General features: G+C 41.6%; 1 protein-coding gene across 2 annotated transcripts; it reads right to left on the reverse strand.

The window, feature by feature from the left end:
• Positions 1–202: 202 nt before the first annotated feature.
• LOC122863632 (E3 ubiquitin-protein ligase pellino homolog 2) lies at positions 203–12,006 on the reverse strand. 2 transcript variants are annotated; one of them, XM_044170297.1, is made up of 7 exons: positions 11,654–12,006; positions 6,457–6,586; positions 5,916–6,017; positions 5,222–5,419; positions 4,822–5,007; positions 4,494–4,699; positions 203–4,290 (listed from the first exon to the last, which is right to left on the reverse strand). In XM_044170297.1, the coding sequence occupies exons 1-7, from the start codon at positions 11,731–11,733 to the stop codon at positions 3,906–3,908; spliced, it is 1,287 nt and encodes a 428-aa protein (XP_044026232.1). In that variant the 5' UTR covers positions 11,734–12,006; the 3' UTR covers positions 203–3,905. The 2 variants fall into 2 exon arrangements, with proteins under 2 accessions (XP_044026232.1, XP_044026233.1); XM_044170298.1 differs by lacking the exon at positions 11,654–12,006 and adding an exon at positions 9,158–11,028.
• Between the last annotated feature and the right edge of the window lie 5,662 nt (positions 12,007–17,668).

The raw sequence follows: 17,668 nt of genomic DNA on the forward strand, positions 1-17,668 counted from the left end.
CCCTGCTGTCAGCTTCACAGCTGGTGGAGAGCGCCCTCTGCTGGCACCAGCACACGTGACGTGCACCTCTTGACTTTTTGCTTCATTTAAATACAATGAACTGTATTGTGTGTAATAAGCACATTCCTGACTTTATGCTGATCTGCAGCATTTCATACCCTGAAGAAGAAGTAATTCAAAGCAACCAGAAGAACAGAGCAAATTCAACTTTTTAACAGGTTTATTGACATGTGTATAGCGATTGTCTGTGCACCGGACGATTACAGAAGAATATAATATAAAATAATACAAAATAGCTGTACATAACACAGATGTATTTAAAGGAATGCATTATTAACTGTGAGGTTTTGACGCTGTATAATACGTGTCAGCTACTCACTCACCTATAATAAGATGAGTTCATAAGTTCAGAGGTTGAGGTTTTGCCATCTAGAATGAAGGTCAACTGATACATATAATATAAAAACAAAGTTAGGGAAGAGCTAATGATGTTACTGGTGGAATTAAACAACTCGATGCCACACTAAAATACTGCATCTGAAAAATCCACTGATACTAAAATCTAAAAACAAGGGGAAAGGAAATTGCATATGGACACCTATAACCCAAAGAGGGTTCAAACGAAGAATAAAACAAAGGAAAAGTAAAGAAAAATCTGCTAAAATAAATATGTCAGCTCATAAACTAGAAGCCAATTAGGGTGCTGCAGTGACTCTTCCATCCACATGCCAATGGCGTTACATTTATTGTTGTATATACTATCTTCAAAAGCAGGATTCACTGGATTTGGCGTGCTTAGCAAAGGGCAGCTGATTGAGATGTTTTCATAGCCTGTTTCACTAGACCCCTTTTATTAAGACCCGTATGTGACTGATCCTAGACCTGTGGTGATCTACCCTACTGTATGCCCTCTATCACTTGGCCATTATATTAGATGATTACTCTGACATATAATGTATAATGTGTTTATTTATTTATTTATTTTTTTACTGAAAGTGTCTTCTAGCAGGCTTCCTTCAGTCCTTGCCAGCTGTGAATGTGAAATCACTAATCCTGAGCTACAGTAATTATCAACACTACATCATTTATCCACCACACTGAAGGGAGTTTAAATCTTGCATTTAGACTTCAAACGGAAAATATAGTATTTTGAAAACAAGCAAGCTGGGTTTCAATATCTTGAAAGGTTCCATGATCAGTCTAAATACAAAATGAAAACAAGTGTTGATGTGGACATCTTTCTGCAGTGAATTGGTTTGGTGGAAAATATTAGCATAGTAGTACAAAGTGGGATTTGATAGGTCTCATTTCACAAACTTCACACATCTATCAAGTATGAGGATTTTTTTAGGCTTGCGCTCTCTATTTTTTTTTCTTTTGGAGCGGTCTTCCAAAAAAAAAAAAAAAAAAAAAACAAACAACAGAAATGCTGCAGTTTTTACAGCCGAGAACTCGGAAGACATCTTGGTCTGCGACAATCGCTCTCAGTATGAATAACAGGTTGGCAATCAACCGTGCAAAGTTTTTGAGTAAGTGTGTGTGTAGTGTACATACTGTATGTGTACGTTCAGCACATGCAAGCTAGACAATTTCCACGTGAGTGTGTATTATCAATTATACGTCTTCCACACTTGAGGCTATTATTGAAAGTATCTGACTTTTCGAGCTAGTTCACCAAGCTACACCATCATTTTCAGTTACAAAAATAGTATCACAATATAGACCATTCAATATGAGCACCAGGGAAGGCTAAACATAGCCTGAGTATTTGGCTACATTCATTGTCTGGGCAATGTTTTATGGTAGCAGTGTGTTAAGTGTGTGTTTGTTGGACACAGTGTTGGCAACATTGTCTCACTCACAAGCTCTCCTAGATCTACCACACGATAATATTCAGAAAACATACAGAACTTGCTTACACTGAGTAACAACATTTAACTAAAACCAATTATCAGTTAGAAAAATAGTTGTGTTTTTTTTTAACACTGAACATCTAAAAGAATTCCTCCCGCTTCCCTAAATAAATCCCTCCCCATTTCCTAACAAAATAGTTTTCTTTGAAACCAAAAAAAGGTTATCTTTTGAGGTTATGCAAGGTCAGACTTTTTGACACTCCATCATACTAACATGGACCCTGTTTAGCATAATTCAGTAACCAGAAGTGTGTTCAAATTAACACAACAGCAGCGATGCAATATGTTCTTTTATGACGGCTGCTGTGTTCTGCTGTGGCCTAAACATGCTTACATATTTCTGTCAGCATGTTAAGGCTGCTAATGCATCTGAAATTAGTATTTAAATACATGTCAGGTGTTTAATCACCTGACATGTTGCTCATCTTTAAATTCTAGTGCTTTGGTTACATCTCACACACACACACACACACACACACACACACACACACACACACACACACTTGTATCACTGGTCTAAGACCTCATCTGGAAATAAAATAAATCATGACATTGAACACGCCTCTGGTTGAGCCCTTAACCTGGAAACCATTTCAGCCATGTTTGAAGTGACCGCTAACACTTGGCTAAACATAGCACAACATTTAGCTTATCTATGGGAGTGCTATTATTGCTGTAGAGAGTTATGAAGTGGATTTTACCCGGTTTTATTCCCAGCCCTTGCTTATCCTTGGTCTGCTTGAGAATCAGGATAAGATCTGGCCTTCGCAGGTGAATTCTTTGTGGTGTGATCATACAGTGTGTAGTGTTCTCTCTAGTACTTCAGAGATAATCAAAGAGTCTGCGGGCTTTCATTCCAGCCTAATAATACACAAGGGGTCTCATTTATGGGGTCTCTCTGCATAGATTTCACACTAAAAGGATACATGTAGACAAAAGATGAAAACGCATCTGCTTAAAAACATCCTGATTGTAAGAATGGTTAATACCTTTCCCTCCATGAATCACTAGAAACTTGAAATGCTGAATACAAGCACAAGCCTCTGATCTTACCTTTCAACCTCCTGCATTTACAATAAGGAGTTAATACGGCCTGCTGAGGATGCAGCTATGAATATAAATGAGCTGGTCATTCAGGAAGGAAAACAGAGTCAGCATGCAAATAGAAATATAAAGAGACTTGATGTGAAATAAAGGTAGAAGTGGTTTTGCAGGAGCTGAGGCCAAATGGATGATATTGTATGGTGATCAAAGTGCTGCCACAGCCAATTGAGTGGCAGCATTTCACAACAATTGCAGCAACAATTTTTAGAAATTAAGAAGGGGTCGGATATCACAGGCCGAGAAGTGCAAAAGGTGGTGTTTCACCGAGTTAAGGACACACAGATGCTGCAGACGTGTAAGACACTGCAGATCAACTGAGTAAAAAGGTCATTCCTTTGTGCAAAAAGCTACTTGTCATTTCATACATGGCTTCTGAATAATAATGGTTTGAAAAGGGTCAAGCAGCATCATTTAAGCTCCTGTGTATATACAGTTTACTTATGAGAGCCCTCTTGTTGAAGGTTGGGTAATCAGTGAAATCAGCAAGTGTAGTGTTTGGTTGGAATGAAAAACAGCAGAATCCTCCATGATGGAGTACTGGACACCACATAGAGTTTAGAATAAATACTGTCCACATGACAGTATTGATTATTCTGTCATGTTTTTTCATCTTCATCTTCATTCTCCAGATCCTATACCAATCAACAAGCATCGAAGGATAAACAAGGCGCAGGATTATTCAGCCTTGGGCTGCATTCAGTAACAACGTTGGACAGTGTTTGTTTTATGCACACAGAATGTGAGGCCTGAGTGTAGAACACACATGCTTTTATAACGTGAAAATGACGAGCACTCCTAATCAATACTGAACACTGATCAATGTTTGCAACATGAATGAAGCCCAGGCATCTTTCAGTTACTGTGATAGTGGTTGCTGAGGAGTGGCGACTAATCGATGGGGCCCTGGAAGATGAGCCGCGTCCAGCCGGGGGAGCTGAGGGCAGTGGAGCAGAAGGGGCAGATGGGTCTGAAGGCGTGCGTCCCGTGGGGAAGCGGGGTCTCGGCCCAGTACCTGGCTGTCCTCTCTGAGGAGACGTGGCCGCATGGCACAAAACCGTGAGTGGGAGCTCCAGCGTCCACGTACACAGCAGGCTCAGAGCCCAGCCACAGGGGCACGTAGGGACCCACGCTCCTGCACAGGGGACATTCTCGGCGGGCTGTGGAACCATCGCCCTCTCCTGGCTCCTGCACCCCCTCAGATCTCTGGCCCCAGTCGTGGCGTCCATGGACATGGCCGCAAGCGAGGTAGACCCAGGGCTGACGCTCTTCAAGGCTGAAGTAACACATCAACAGATAGTCAGTATTTTTAACATGGTGTGAACTCCTGGCGCTAATAATTCATCAAGAGTTTCTGTTTTTAAACTAATGAACATAGAGGCAGTTACATATTCTTTATAGGCAGGCTACTGGAGATGAAACAAGACGAACATCCTGATAAAACTTTTGGGGATTTTTGAAACAGACTGTGGCTCCCACCTGTGGCTGCGTGGCAGGCTGGGGAAGGCCAGTGTGCTGAGGCCTACAGGACACTGGGGCCGAGAGGCATTAAGCTCCTGGCGAAGTGCTTCCAGGTGACGCAGGGTGGGAGCACGCATGAGCCCCTCACCTGTACGCCACAGCAGGGTGGCACCACACAGGTCAACCAGGGAACCATCACGTAGTGCACTGCTCTCACCCTCCGCCTGCAGAGGTTGATACACAGACAGACACATGCTTACAATCAAACCAAAAATAAACCTCACAACCTTGATGATGGGGCCAAAAAGCAACGTAGGACATGGCAACCACACAGGCAGTTGCTCACCAGTTTGCCCCGGCTGGGTCCAGAGCGTGTCTCCCGCAGGGCGTAGACATCTCCACAGACAGAGATCTCCCTCCACAGACCCTGCTTGGGGTCCTCTGGGAACCCCTCCGGGTGCATCACTAGCACCCCATTGGTGGTCAGGCCGTCCATATGCCCATCAGGGTTTTTCCATTTGGTTGCTTTCTCCTGTGGTGGCACAGGCATGAAGGCATATAAATCATTCATGATCAAATTAAAATGATTTACAATAGGTATAAAAAGAATGGCAATGGAGAATTGTTAAACTCTAGCTTTATCTTTGTTCTTGAGGTTTATAAGTATTTTAGATTACTTCAATACTGATTCCAAAAATATACTTTTTTTTTTTAGAAACCTTTGTTGGTTGGATCAGTCTACTCACCCCTAAGAAGATATTTTTGGAGGAGTCAAAGCCAGCGGCGTAGATGCGAGCAGTGTAAGGTGGGTTGCGTTCACACACCACTCTGCAGGCAAAACGTGAGATGGTGCTGGGAGCAATGGAGGGGTCCTCCCCCTCCTTTCCCCCTCCGGAGGTGTCTGTCACCACAAAGTCAATGGGACTTTCTGTGGAGCGTCCAATCTGCAGGGAGCGGCACAGAGAAATGCTCACTGTAATTCACTGACAGTCCTGGATACCATTCATCAAAACAATATTCAAAATAGCTATTGCTATATATAACTACACAGTTATTAATAGTTTTAGATTCACACTAGCTGCATGTAGGTTTTTGAATTTTCCACAAGAATTTTGTTTCCCATATGATTGTGGCTTTTATTGTCGTGGGGGATTTGGGTGAAAGATACTTCATCGTTAAATAATTTTATGTGATACTATTATAAGAGCAGAGCGATATAAAAATAGACTTTCTTGGAGATTTTCCACACACGTCTTTATTCTTAATGGCCACATTTCTGAACCAAAATATTCTACCTACTGTAGAAGTTCCTTTGATGACATTACATAACAGCATATTTCGGGAGAAAAACAAATCTAGGATTATTTTTGTTGCAAAGCGAGACATTATTGGAGGAGGATATATGAAAAGGTTGACCCTGTTTTCTTCATGGTGTGTTACCTGGAACATGTCTGTGTTGTTGTCATGGCAGTACTCCACCACCACTGTCTGGTTACGGGACAGCGTGAAAGAGATGCTGTGCTGCCCTCTGCTGTGGACAGCCTGCAACAAGCAAGAGTTAATGCACTCATCTTCTGGATAAGTCTTTCATTGTCTTGACAGAACATACATCGCACTGAATCATATTGTTACTCAAAAGTCCATAAGATGTACCTACATGAATAACTGTAAAATAAAAGTTTCATACTTTAATGTTTCATGTGATAGCAGCATGTGACAATGACCTGGTAGTGATATTATGTTTCATTTAACTTCATTTTACTGCATCACCATGTGTCAATCATCATACAATCATGCATCCGTATGTAGGCAGACACACACACACACACACACACACACACACACAAGGATGGACAGCCCACATACATAAGTCCTCACGTTTAGTCATCCTTCCTCTGACAACAGGGAGTCGCAGGAAGGAAACTAACGTTACACACTGATAAAACATACAGTACACACACACACACACACACACACACACCTTGCTGTCCTGTGGTGTGTTGAGGATGTGCACAGCGCTGGGTTTGACGCCGTTGGCCTTGGCCCTTCGGTAAAGAGCGAAGCGGCTCTTTCTGCGCCCACGGTCTCCGCTTGGAAGAGAGCCATTGTACCTAAAAGAAAGGCAAACAAAAACAAGCACAGGATGAAAATATCCATCCATCCATCCATCCATTTTCTACCGCTTGGTCCCGTTAGGGGTCGCGGGTGACTGGAGCCTATCCCAGTGACTTTGGGCCTTAGGCAGGGTACACCCTGGACAGTGGCCAACTCGTCGCAGGGGATGAAAATATGAGTGCGAATAATCTGGACTAGAATACAACTCAACAACAAGTTCACACATGTTCATTCTAGTTGCGCAAGCCTTTTTGAGAAAGCCTAATGGTGGGAAAAACACTGTTATCTCACTGTTTGCACACTGTCTTTATGATCTGTCATCACTTGTGGGAAAGCTATAAATAAAATGCCACTGATGGTGCCAAGATGTCTGAGGAAATAACTGCAATTAGAGTGTAAGCGCTAATTATTTGTGCTTCTTTACGGCTGTGTTACCGCAGATTCTTTTGAAATGTATTAAAGCAGCACACTCGGGCCACTCGTGATTCATATTAAACTGCTGAACCTGAATGAAAGGGACAACTACCACTTGATCTCACTTACTCGGCTTGTACTTGAGGCTCATGCTTACTGAAGAGGAGCTCGCTCTTCATCTAACCCCTCTAAGCGTTTTCAGCAGGACAGAATCATTTTCACGGCACCACACAGCCTCGAATAAGTGCTCCAGTTAGGATTTTTCTGAATACTACTTTGAAGGTTTGTGTTAATTAATAGAAACAGACATGATTGCAGATTCTTCTTCTGGGAGTGGTAAATAATGTATTCTAGACCTTGAGAGTTTTATAATTCAATATCTGGTATCATTTTTTTTTTAAAAGGTGATCTCAGTTTTCATGTTTTAATGAAAATGAGTGACATGATGTTAAAACCTGTTTGGTGTTGGTGCTGACTAAAATACCGACTCTGTCCTCAATTTTTTTTAAGCTGGGTTGAACATCGTTTTCACAGTTTGAGTTCACGCAAAAGGTAGTATGCTGGTTTTAGGCTTTTCACTAATCAGCAGGGCATGGTCCTTATTCAGAACTATTCAGAGGATACCCAGCGGGAACGTAGACTTTGTGAGGGACAGTAAATGTCTTTACTGGCCTTCAGACTTGATCAGATCAGAAGGCATCTGATCTGGCTCTCTTCTGATCTGTCTCACAGTGAGCTCTCAGCGTGGGCTGAAGAAACCACTTCCTGCTTTGACAGTGTTTGTACAATAAAGCTGAAACTAACATTGATTTATCAAGCAGTCTTTCATAAGAGAATCAATCAATGACAATTTTGAAAACTGATTAAATGAATTACCTCATAAAATGAAAATGCCAATAATCTGCTGGTCATAGCTTTTGCAAAAATGTCCTTGCATTTCTTTATTTTATATCGTCAACAGTTTTTACACATCACTCTTGGCTGTGGTGACTTGTAGTGGGCATTTGTTATTTGTTACATTACATAGAGTATATGATCATTTAACAACAGAATCAACATATTAATTGAAAATGAAATCAATCCTTAGCTGCAGCCGAAATAAAACAAAATAGTGTACTAGCAGAATTGTTCATCTGGACTAGAGCTGAAACAATCAGTCAAATAATCAATCGGCAGAAAGTTAATGGAAAAATAAAACAAAAATATAAAAAAATGCATTGGTTTCAAATAAAAATATTTCCCAGTTTTCTTTGCCTTCTATGATAGTAAACTGAATATCTTTGGGTTTTGGACTGTCGGTCAAACAAAGCAAGAAATGTGAAAATGTGAACTCAATATTTTCGGACATTTATTGACCAAATGTGTAGATTAATTGATAACGTAATATACGTAAATCAGTTTATTTTGAGTGTAAAATCACATAGTGTCTCAAAACACTTTACAAAGAAAAAGAGACACCTTTCACACTGGCATGACGATGTGTCCTCGGTGCCTAAATGATAAAACACATATCAGCTAGGTGTAAATATTGAAGATCACCCAAACAATCACTACAGGAGATAAGAAACACATTTATGGATAAGTACAATGTTTGGCCATTGCCAACATATAGCAACTTCACAAACTTTTTTCTTTTATCTGTTCTGTTTAATATCTCTTCAAAATCTGAACTGAAGCTCAACATGCCACTTGTTGTCTATTGTTGGTTTGGAATTTTCCTTAAATAAAATTTTGGGAAAAAAACCCCAACAAACTTGTTTACAAATCTAACCAGATAAGACACAAACTGAGGGGGTGGCAGAGAGTTAAGACAGAAACCCTGCCAATCATCAACATTTCTGACCTGAGTTGTAGCAAGAGCAAAGTGCAAATCACTGTGGATAGCAAAACTTTGGCCTATATTAACCTTTCTTATATTATCTTAATATACATTTTTTTATTTCAGTGACAGCATCTCATTTTGTTAGTCTGGGTTTTGGTGGTTAAATGTGTGTGTGTGTGTGTGTCTACAGGTTTGTTGTCATTTTAAGTTTTTAATGAGCTATACTTCTACGAATCTCAGGACCAATATTCATTTCCTGTCGGTAACAACCCAAAGGCCAGTTGAGGGCAGGCAGTCAGCAGGATGTTGGTGAGAGAATCAGGTATGTTACCTGGAAAAACCTTCCAGGTAGAGTCCAATCACAGTAGATGACTCAGTGCTACCTGCTCCCTCCATGGCCCTGCCTGTCAGATCAAACTGGACACTGGCTGACAAGAGAAGGACTGGGTCGGGAAAAGAAGAAACATGGCAGAAAGCAGAAGATGTGAAATGGGACCAAGGATAAGAGGACACAGGAGAGAAAATCAGCTTATGGAAAGAGAAAAAGAAGTCAGCGCCTTGACAGAAACAGAGACAGAAAAGAAGTAAGAAGCTATCCTGAGTATTAGAGACAGAAAACTAAAGCTAAATGAATGAAATGAAGCAAAGGGCAGGGTTCGGGGAGCCAGGAGGGAGAGAAAAGGCTGAGAGACAAGGCTAGGCAGAGGGTCGAGGGTAAAAGCCATTGGAAGAACAGCTCCACAAAGTATGATTTGCCTGGGCAGTGCTGGCCTGCCTCACGCATTTGCGTACATCTAAAAGCACAATATGAAATATTCACTCCTTCTGCCCCTCGACACAGGGTTTATTTTCGTTTAGGGCAAGCCACCAAGGAGGCCTGCCTTTGTGAAAGTCAGCACTCAGCAAAACACTGGGAGGCTGGCAGGGAAGGGACTGGGTGAGACAAGGGGGAATGCGACAACATGTGTTGAGAGGGGTTACGGGTGAGACAAAAAAGGTGTGGGAGAGATAAATACAGAGAATGAGAGGGTGTTTGCATAGTGATGGCAGTGGGTTATAAGTGAGTTGAGCTTTGCTGGGCTGCTGGACAGGGCAGCACTGTACATGGTGTCAAGGCTAACTAAGGCAACGAGCGCTGGCAGGCAGCCACTGCAAAGATCACATGGCCTGCAGTGAAGCAGGCATCGACCACATGGGGCATGTGATCATCAAGGCTGACAGATGCAAAGTTACACCACACTTGCACAAAACAGGCATGGAAAATATCTGACAGGAAGCAGCAGAAAGAACAGCCTGTTCTGACACCGGGTATCTGCTGTGTGTTTGGGGACAGATGAACTGGTCACGGTCCTGAATCATACTAAATCCCACTGATCTGGATATGGTATTACCTTCAGCATGTAATAATGTTAATATTGACATTGATAGTATATTGCCTACCACATTAATCAGATTGTGACATGTTTAAACATACTGTAAATCCTGTTACAGCAAAACAGCAATAACAGAAGACTGTCTTTCAATTACAGCAATATCTACTTTTCGCATATCCCTCAGCCCGTGTTCAAAACCACAGAGATGATACCTATAATAGCCTGCAAGCCTGTGGCAGAACACGATCAACCCAAACCTCAATCACTGCAGTTTTAAAGAGACCTAATACAAATGCATTTTCAACCCTCAATGAGGCACATTAAGTGTTGTGGCGCACATCGCAGAGCATGCTTGTGTTTAAGTTGCATGGCCAAAACCTCGCATTAAATGATCACATCCTTATTCTGATCTGAGGATGTAAAGGACTGCTCTGTTCAAACAGCCAGATGACGAGGAGGACGACTAATCAGTATTCTGATGCAGGCAGGCTACAACCCTCTCACTCCATGTTCAGCCGGAGAGGAAGAGATAGGCCATTAGGTCAGTTATCTCTGGCATACACAGGAAGTTCCGCAAGGCAAGAGGGAGGCCTGTGTAAGCCTGGATATGACTGTGTGTGTGTGTGTGTGTGTGTGTGGCATTTCTGGTCCCTGCAGACCCTGCACAATGTGGAGCTGCAGGGGTGGAAATGCTGTGGAAGCTGGTGGTTGTCATCAGCAGATCCTGCCTACTGTGTGCTTGTGTGGCTTGTGTGTGTGCTGGTGATGTAGAGAGGCTTTTCTCCTCCTCCTCATCCTCCTCCTCCTCCTTCCATGGCATGGATGGTCATCTGGCTGCAACGTTTATTAATTAGTAATAAAAAGAGGCTTTATGACTAAATAATATGAGCAAAGATGCACGTATTTTTCAGACAATGATATCATCCCCAGTCCTACTTTTAGCAATCACAGATCCAGCATAGTATGACATCATTGGGATTTTCAGCTTGAGCAATCCAGCGCTGCTTACCCCCACTACAACCATTGATGAAAAGCGGCTACATCCGTAGTAGCCTTATGTGCTATGGCTTTAGCAGATTTTGCACCTTTTACACTCAAACGCACCATACATGATGTGGAAACAATACGGTGGCATAGTTTTAGAGAATATGCTTTCATTTGGAACATAAAGTTAGTTTGTGACATTACTACACAGCCACAGACTGGTGGTAAACGACGGCAGTGTACAATAAATGAAAAACGAGCTAAAATGTGTTAGTATCATGGATTTAGTATCCGAAAAACGACGATAAAGAGGGTGTCTTTTATAAAAGCAGTGGATAAAACCGAACTCACACGTCATCTGTTGGTTTATTGTGCTGATGGTGTCGCTACATATTTAACGTTAATTTGCCGCTGGAGCGTTTCTCCGTCCTACACAATTTTACTATCGGTTTAGGTTTTAAGAGACTTACCCCAAAATGACCAATTCGCCGTATTTTACCGGGTCTTTAACGGGCACATCATCATCTCCGTCTTTTTTCGGTGAATTCATCAGACTGGACTGCTCCAGAAGAAAAAAAAACGCGTCCAATGGCAATAGTGGTGAGATAAAACAATGCTAACACACTCGAAACTGTAGGGAAGTGATTTGGGTTGTAGTCTATCAAAGTTTGGGTACAGTTTGGCAAAGTTTTTCCAGACTTCTTGTTGTTAGTTTTATTGTTTTAATCCCGTGAAGGAGCATCTTTTCGTGGCTTTAATGCCAGTGTGTAGCTAGTTAGTATCGCGACATTCAGTAGCACAAGATACAACAACGGCTAACGGCAGGGAGTGGGGCACACCATATTTTGTAGGGGTGGTCGTTCAAAAAAAATCTCAAAATAGTTGAAAAAACTATCTCTACAATAAGAAATGCGTGCTTGTCGGTTTTGTATATGATGATTAAATACTGTACACTATTATGAGAAAAAACACATATTCATAATTCAATATGCAAATGCACTTAAGCATGAACCCTCCTATGGAATAAGAAATGGATGCAGCCTTGATGAGACGCTAGCTTCCACACAGAATAAAATGAGGCATTTCGAAATTCAGAGGAAGTGCACACATACCCTGGAATGTTGAGGCGTACTGGCACATTCACAGTAAAAGACTAGGCCATTTGATATTATGTGTGGAAATTATATCGCTCTTATCTCGTGGGTCATTATAAAGTCTGACGTAATGAGATGCTTCGGGGGGGGTGTGGTGTAACTAGGATGTGGGTCACCATTGCGCCCCAGACGAGACACCTTCTTTTCTTCTTGTCTGCATTTCATGTGGGAGTTGGGAGACAGATATAGGACGGCTGGAGCCCACACTTCCATCTCTCTCTCTCTCTCTCTCTCTCTCTCTCTCTCTCTCTCTCTCTCACACACACACACACACACACACACACACACACACACACACACACACACACAGAGAAAAGAGTAGTGTGTATGTAGCCTACTTACTCATAATACTGTGACCACATGAGGGCAGTGCACTTCAGTTGCAAAGTACAACTTTCCAGTCTATAAAGTTAAAGTGTAACTATTTACACTAATTTGTATGTCTAAACATCAGTTCTACCTGAGCATTGATCCATTAACACACCCACACATGGTATTACACCATGTGCGTTTGTTGTTGGGGTAACCCTTTGGGATTTGAATATTTATAGTAATATGCATGAATGGGACGGAGACCTACAGCTGGGTCAGATACAGCTGCCTCATCACATACTTGTCACTTTTTCCTCCAACAGTCTGGTTGCTGTTCATTGTTATTTGATGAGGCAGAAAGCAAAGCCTTCGCTGCAGGCTTTTTGGACAGGACGCAGTGCTGGGGTATCAGTAACAGAATCAGTCTCCACAGCGGCATGGTTGCCTTCATCTGGAACAGTAGCCTACTTCGTGTTCTGGCTGGGTGGTGTAACATGTAGTGGCTTGCTCACAGGGTAAGGCACAGTGCAGTATTCTGCATGACTCTGCAGTGTGTGGTGATCTTGGCCCTTGCTATTGCATATATTGGTGTCATTAAAACATTTGCTTGTGCAAATTTGCAGATGTTACCTGAGTGATATGATAACAAACTCAAAATGGAAATGGCCATGCCGTCCCTCACACATTATGACACTGAAAGGGGTGATGACTCATGAATGAACTTTAGTATGAACAAAACCAAACAACCCACCCTTATTCTTTAAATGACTGCCCACTGCAGTCACAGAGTAACTAATCAACCAACTAGAGTGCTGACTCACCTCATAAGGGTATATAATAGTACACAAGTTTAACTTCCAACGTACTTTTCTTCTGAGATACAAAGTAGAAACTGGATGGACCAGATGTGTGTGTGTGTGTGTGTGTGTGTGTGTGTGTGTGAGCATGTTGCAGTGAGTGTGAGTTTCTTTCTTTGCCACTCGGGGATTAAGGTCACACCCTCCTCGCTTTCTGTCTGTCTCTCTCTCCCTCTATATCTCCCATTTTCTCTGTCTCTTTCCTCTGCTCTCTGTTTTCTTTCTGGCTGTCCCTTGCCTTGTTTGGCTGAATTTCAGCATTAAACTAGAAAATATGTTTGGCCTCCATCATGCAGGGGGAATCCACACTGCTCCCCTTAATTTATGTTGTTTATGGCCATAATAATCAATCAGCAGGGCAAGGATCCAGTTTGCGCTGTGGGGATTATTTACTCAGTCTCATCTAACCAGGAATTTACAATGTAAAGAATGCTATGAATTAGTAAAAGCCACTCCATGTCAAACTGTGTTTCCGCTCACAGCATCACCACACTGCCACAATTAGACAAGGAAACTGTTTATATAGAGGCCGTCTTTCCTTGATGTCATCGGTTATGTTATGAGATCCTCTGGCAGTTGATAAAGAGAAACTGATTGTACATGGCAATTTTGATTGACAGCCACTTTGTTCCATGATGGCCTCATCAGCCAGACAAATTCACACGAGTTAATCGCAGCGCGGGGTCTCGGCTGGCTTGCACATCTTGCTACTGTAGCTTTGCACATTGCTGCTGCTGAGTAGTATTTGTATTCGCAGTTCACAAAATATACAATGGTGTTGACATACAACATGCTGTACAGTAGTTCAACTCAGTGAGTCAGCAGCACATAACAATTTAAAAAGTCCATTTATGGCAGCTTGCTTTGACATTTATGTCACCAGCATGAATAAAAGGGATCTAACCAGGCAAATTGGAAAGGAATTTGTAGTCTACTTTGTTCCACAGTGTGTAGTAGTGAACAACCACGTTGCATCACGCAAGTCATGTAGAAACCATATTTGGTGAGCAAATCACAGATCAGATTGAATGCCTAATTGTGAACATGTGGAATGCATTACCTCTGCTATCATTATGCAGCTTTTGGCAGGCTGCATTTCAAGTCAAGCAAAACATAGTAGAAAGGGTAGCCACTGATCATTTAGAAGCACATGCTTATGCAGAATATGTACAAATAAGGACCTTTTTGGAGAAACTCTTACATGTTCTAAATAACAGTGGATCTCTGATATACACAAATATATATATATATATTCAGTATATATACACATGTAGTGACAGCAAAATACTGAACACATACTGAAAAATAAATGGTTAGGGGCACGAGAATAAATCACATTAAAAACAGTCAAGACAAATAGATTAGAAAACAATCTTTTTAAACACACGCTACATGTACATAATTGCATTATACGGATAATACAGACAGCATTCATGATGATTGTGACTCCTGGATTGCTTCTGGGCTGTTTCCACGATTTATACCCAGAACGTCAGTGTATCAGTGACGTAAAGACGCCTCTTGGCCAACTTCTTCAATCTGGATTTAGTTGATGCTGATTTAAAAGATGGAAACTGATATTTGGGTAGAAGAATGGTAAGTAAGGGATGTGAGTCCAGACAGTAAATTTAGACTGCTGCTGAGTCTTTGTCAATGTTGCCATAGAGACAAGAGCAAACAAAGAAAAGGTATTTCTGTCATTTAGCAACCCCGTCTCCCCTGTTTGTAGTTAAATCTTAGATTGACTGGTGAAGCAGAACCTAAGACTTTTGGATATAATGCATACCAACCAGAGCAACACGAGTTATTAAATCAAAATCCTGATCTGATCTCTGTGTGCTTGTGTAAGTGCATGAAGCCGTGCGTGTAACAAAAAGACCTAGTGTCCTACCTGTGATGCACGAGTGCACACATGCCTGCTGGGTGTGTCTGTGTGTGTGTGTGTGTGAGAGAGACACCATACTCTCACATACTTGATGAGGAGGCAGACTCCTACATAGAGCAGGCATGATACTGCAGATGGCTCAGCATATTCCCATTCTCTATGGGCACTGGGACACAACAGGCGCTAGTAATTTTGGCTCCCTGCAGGGAAGACTAATTGCATACACAAGCAGGTTTGTTGCAAAACACTGAAAATGAATGGCCTTGTAAGCCGTGGCAATTGATTGTATATACTGTAGATAATAGCTGTAACAGACTGTTGTACACAGTCACATGCAGTATAGGTTCAATAGTTTTTTATTTCAATAGTTTGGAAATATGTGCTCATGTGGGGGAAGTTTGATTGCACATAATGGCATTGTTAGATTTAGCACATTATTGAGCAAGACAAGAAAAGGTGATGTGAGATCATGTGAGAAGCAGGAGAGAAGGAAGTAATTTGAAGGCTGCATAGAAACAACTTCCGAACCAAATCACAGTGAGAAATAAAGCTGCTGCACATGTGACAAGATTAACCTTTGTAGTCAGTTGGTTAGGTAATACACTTTATGTATTCCAGTATTTCAATTTGAATGATATGCTGATTATGTTCCATCACAATATACAAAAAGAACTGAATAAATGCAGTATTTGCAGGGAGAACCATCATTATAACCTAATTCAAAAAGTACTGTGGAACACAAACTGTAATCTTCAGAGAAACAGGAAACATTGTCCCAGCGTGGGGTATGAAACTGCACTTATACATCATGAGGCCTTTTAGTAGGACAACTGCAGCTCAGCTTAAACACCGACTAGTGAGCTGAGATGTTCATCTCTGATTGCTTTCAGCGCACTGAGGCCTTTCACTAATCACTGAGCTCCACGGAGCACCTGCCAACAACCTGCCATACATGTACATGACCTGAGCACATAGGCTACACACACAGCTGCTGGTGTGAGCTACGCTGAGTGGTTTACACAAAAGCAGATGGCTCCTCAGACGGGTCATTAATAAGAGCCGGTGGGGAGGCTGTGTGGTGGGTTATTTTTGGATTTAGTGTTGTGTGTTATTTAGGGATGAAAGTTGTACCGGTGACTCTATTTCTGTGTTTGTGTAAGTGGGAGGTTGCCAACAGGCACCAGCGAGCGGCATTGAGAGTAGTTTGCTCCCTGTTCAGTCTGACAATATTCCACAGAAGACCTATCAATAATTATACAACGTGTGAATGGCAACCTTTAACCCGGGTCCAACAGGTTTTATCACCACAGCTTTTAAAGAATGTGTTCAGGCATAGTAACACTCCATTCAAGATGGAGTAACAGTAGTGAATTAACAGAGAAATAAACAGAGACACAAATGATGTTCATTCCACTCTTCTTGGCCAAACTCATTCAGTGCAGTCATGGTTTTAGCATCCAGACTACTATGTCTCAGTTTCACAGCAGAAAGCCAGTCCAGGTAATTACAGTGCTGTTTAATAGACCCATAATTTTACTTCAGAATAAAAATACTTTAACCCTGTTCTGTTTTATTTTAGACCCAGGCAGACTTCACTTATACTTCTCTCTACTATCCTGTTAATTGTTTTTTATCTCAACACGTCCATCTGTTGTTGTGGCGTGTCACACAGGAGGAGGTTGCAGCATGTCACTTCCTGTCACAAACGAAAGCACAACTCAACATTTACCCATCAGTTTAGGTGTTTATCTATAGAGGAAAAAATCTTTCTGTAATTAGAAAATCATGTAGCTTCCTGTTATTTATTTCAGATAGGTCTTATCTAGGCTAAAAGTAATCTTTTTCACTAAACGATTCTTCTTAGTGCTAACCTCATGCTTTTTTATTTAGTTTACTGTATGAGAGATCGGTTTGCAGACATTTTGGCCCACAAAAGAAAGATATTGAACACAACCGCATCAATGAAATTAAAAGTGTAGATTAAATACATTGTGAGCAAAACCCCACCCAAGCTAAGTTAAAATGTGTACCAGTCCTGATGGTATTTTTTTCCCCACCTGCTCTTATTTGACATTGTTTAGTGGTAAAGATGTAGATTCTGTTAAAACCATGCTTTTTGATGGAGGATGTGAAAGAGTAATACTTTCAATGCACAGCCTCCATTATATACATGTGCGAGCCTGAATCAATGCTGCTGCACACATCCCTCCCACTGTACAACCTCTCCACCAAATGCAAACACAGGCCTCGGGCTCCCTATAATTATTAGCACATTGT

The sequence above is a fragment of the Siniperca chuatsi genome, linkage group LG16 (assembly GCF_020085105.1).
Source record: "Siniperca chuatsi isolate FFG_IHB_CAS linkage group LG16, ASM2008510v1, whole genome shotgun sequence".
In the NCBI taxonomy this organism is placed as follows: Eukaryota; Metazoa; Chordata; class Actinopteri; order Centrarchiformes; family Sinipercidae; genus Siniperca; species Siniperca chuatsi.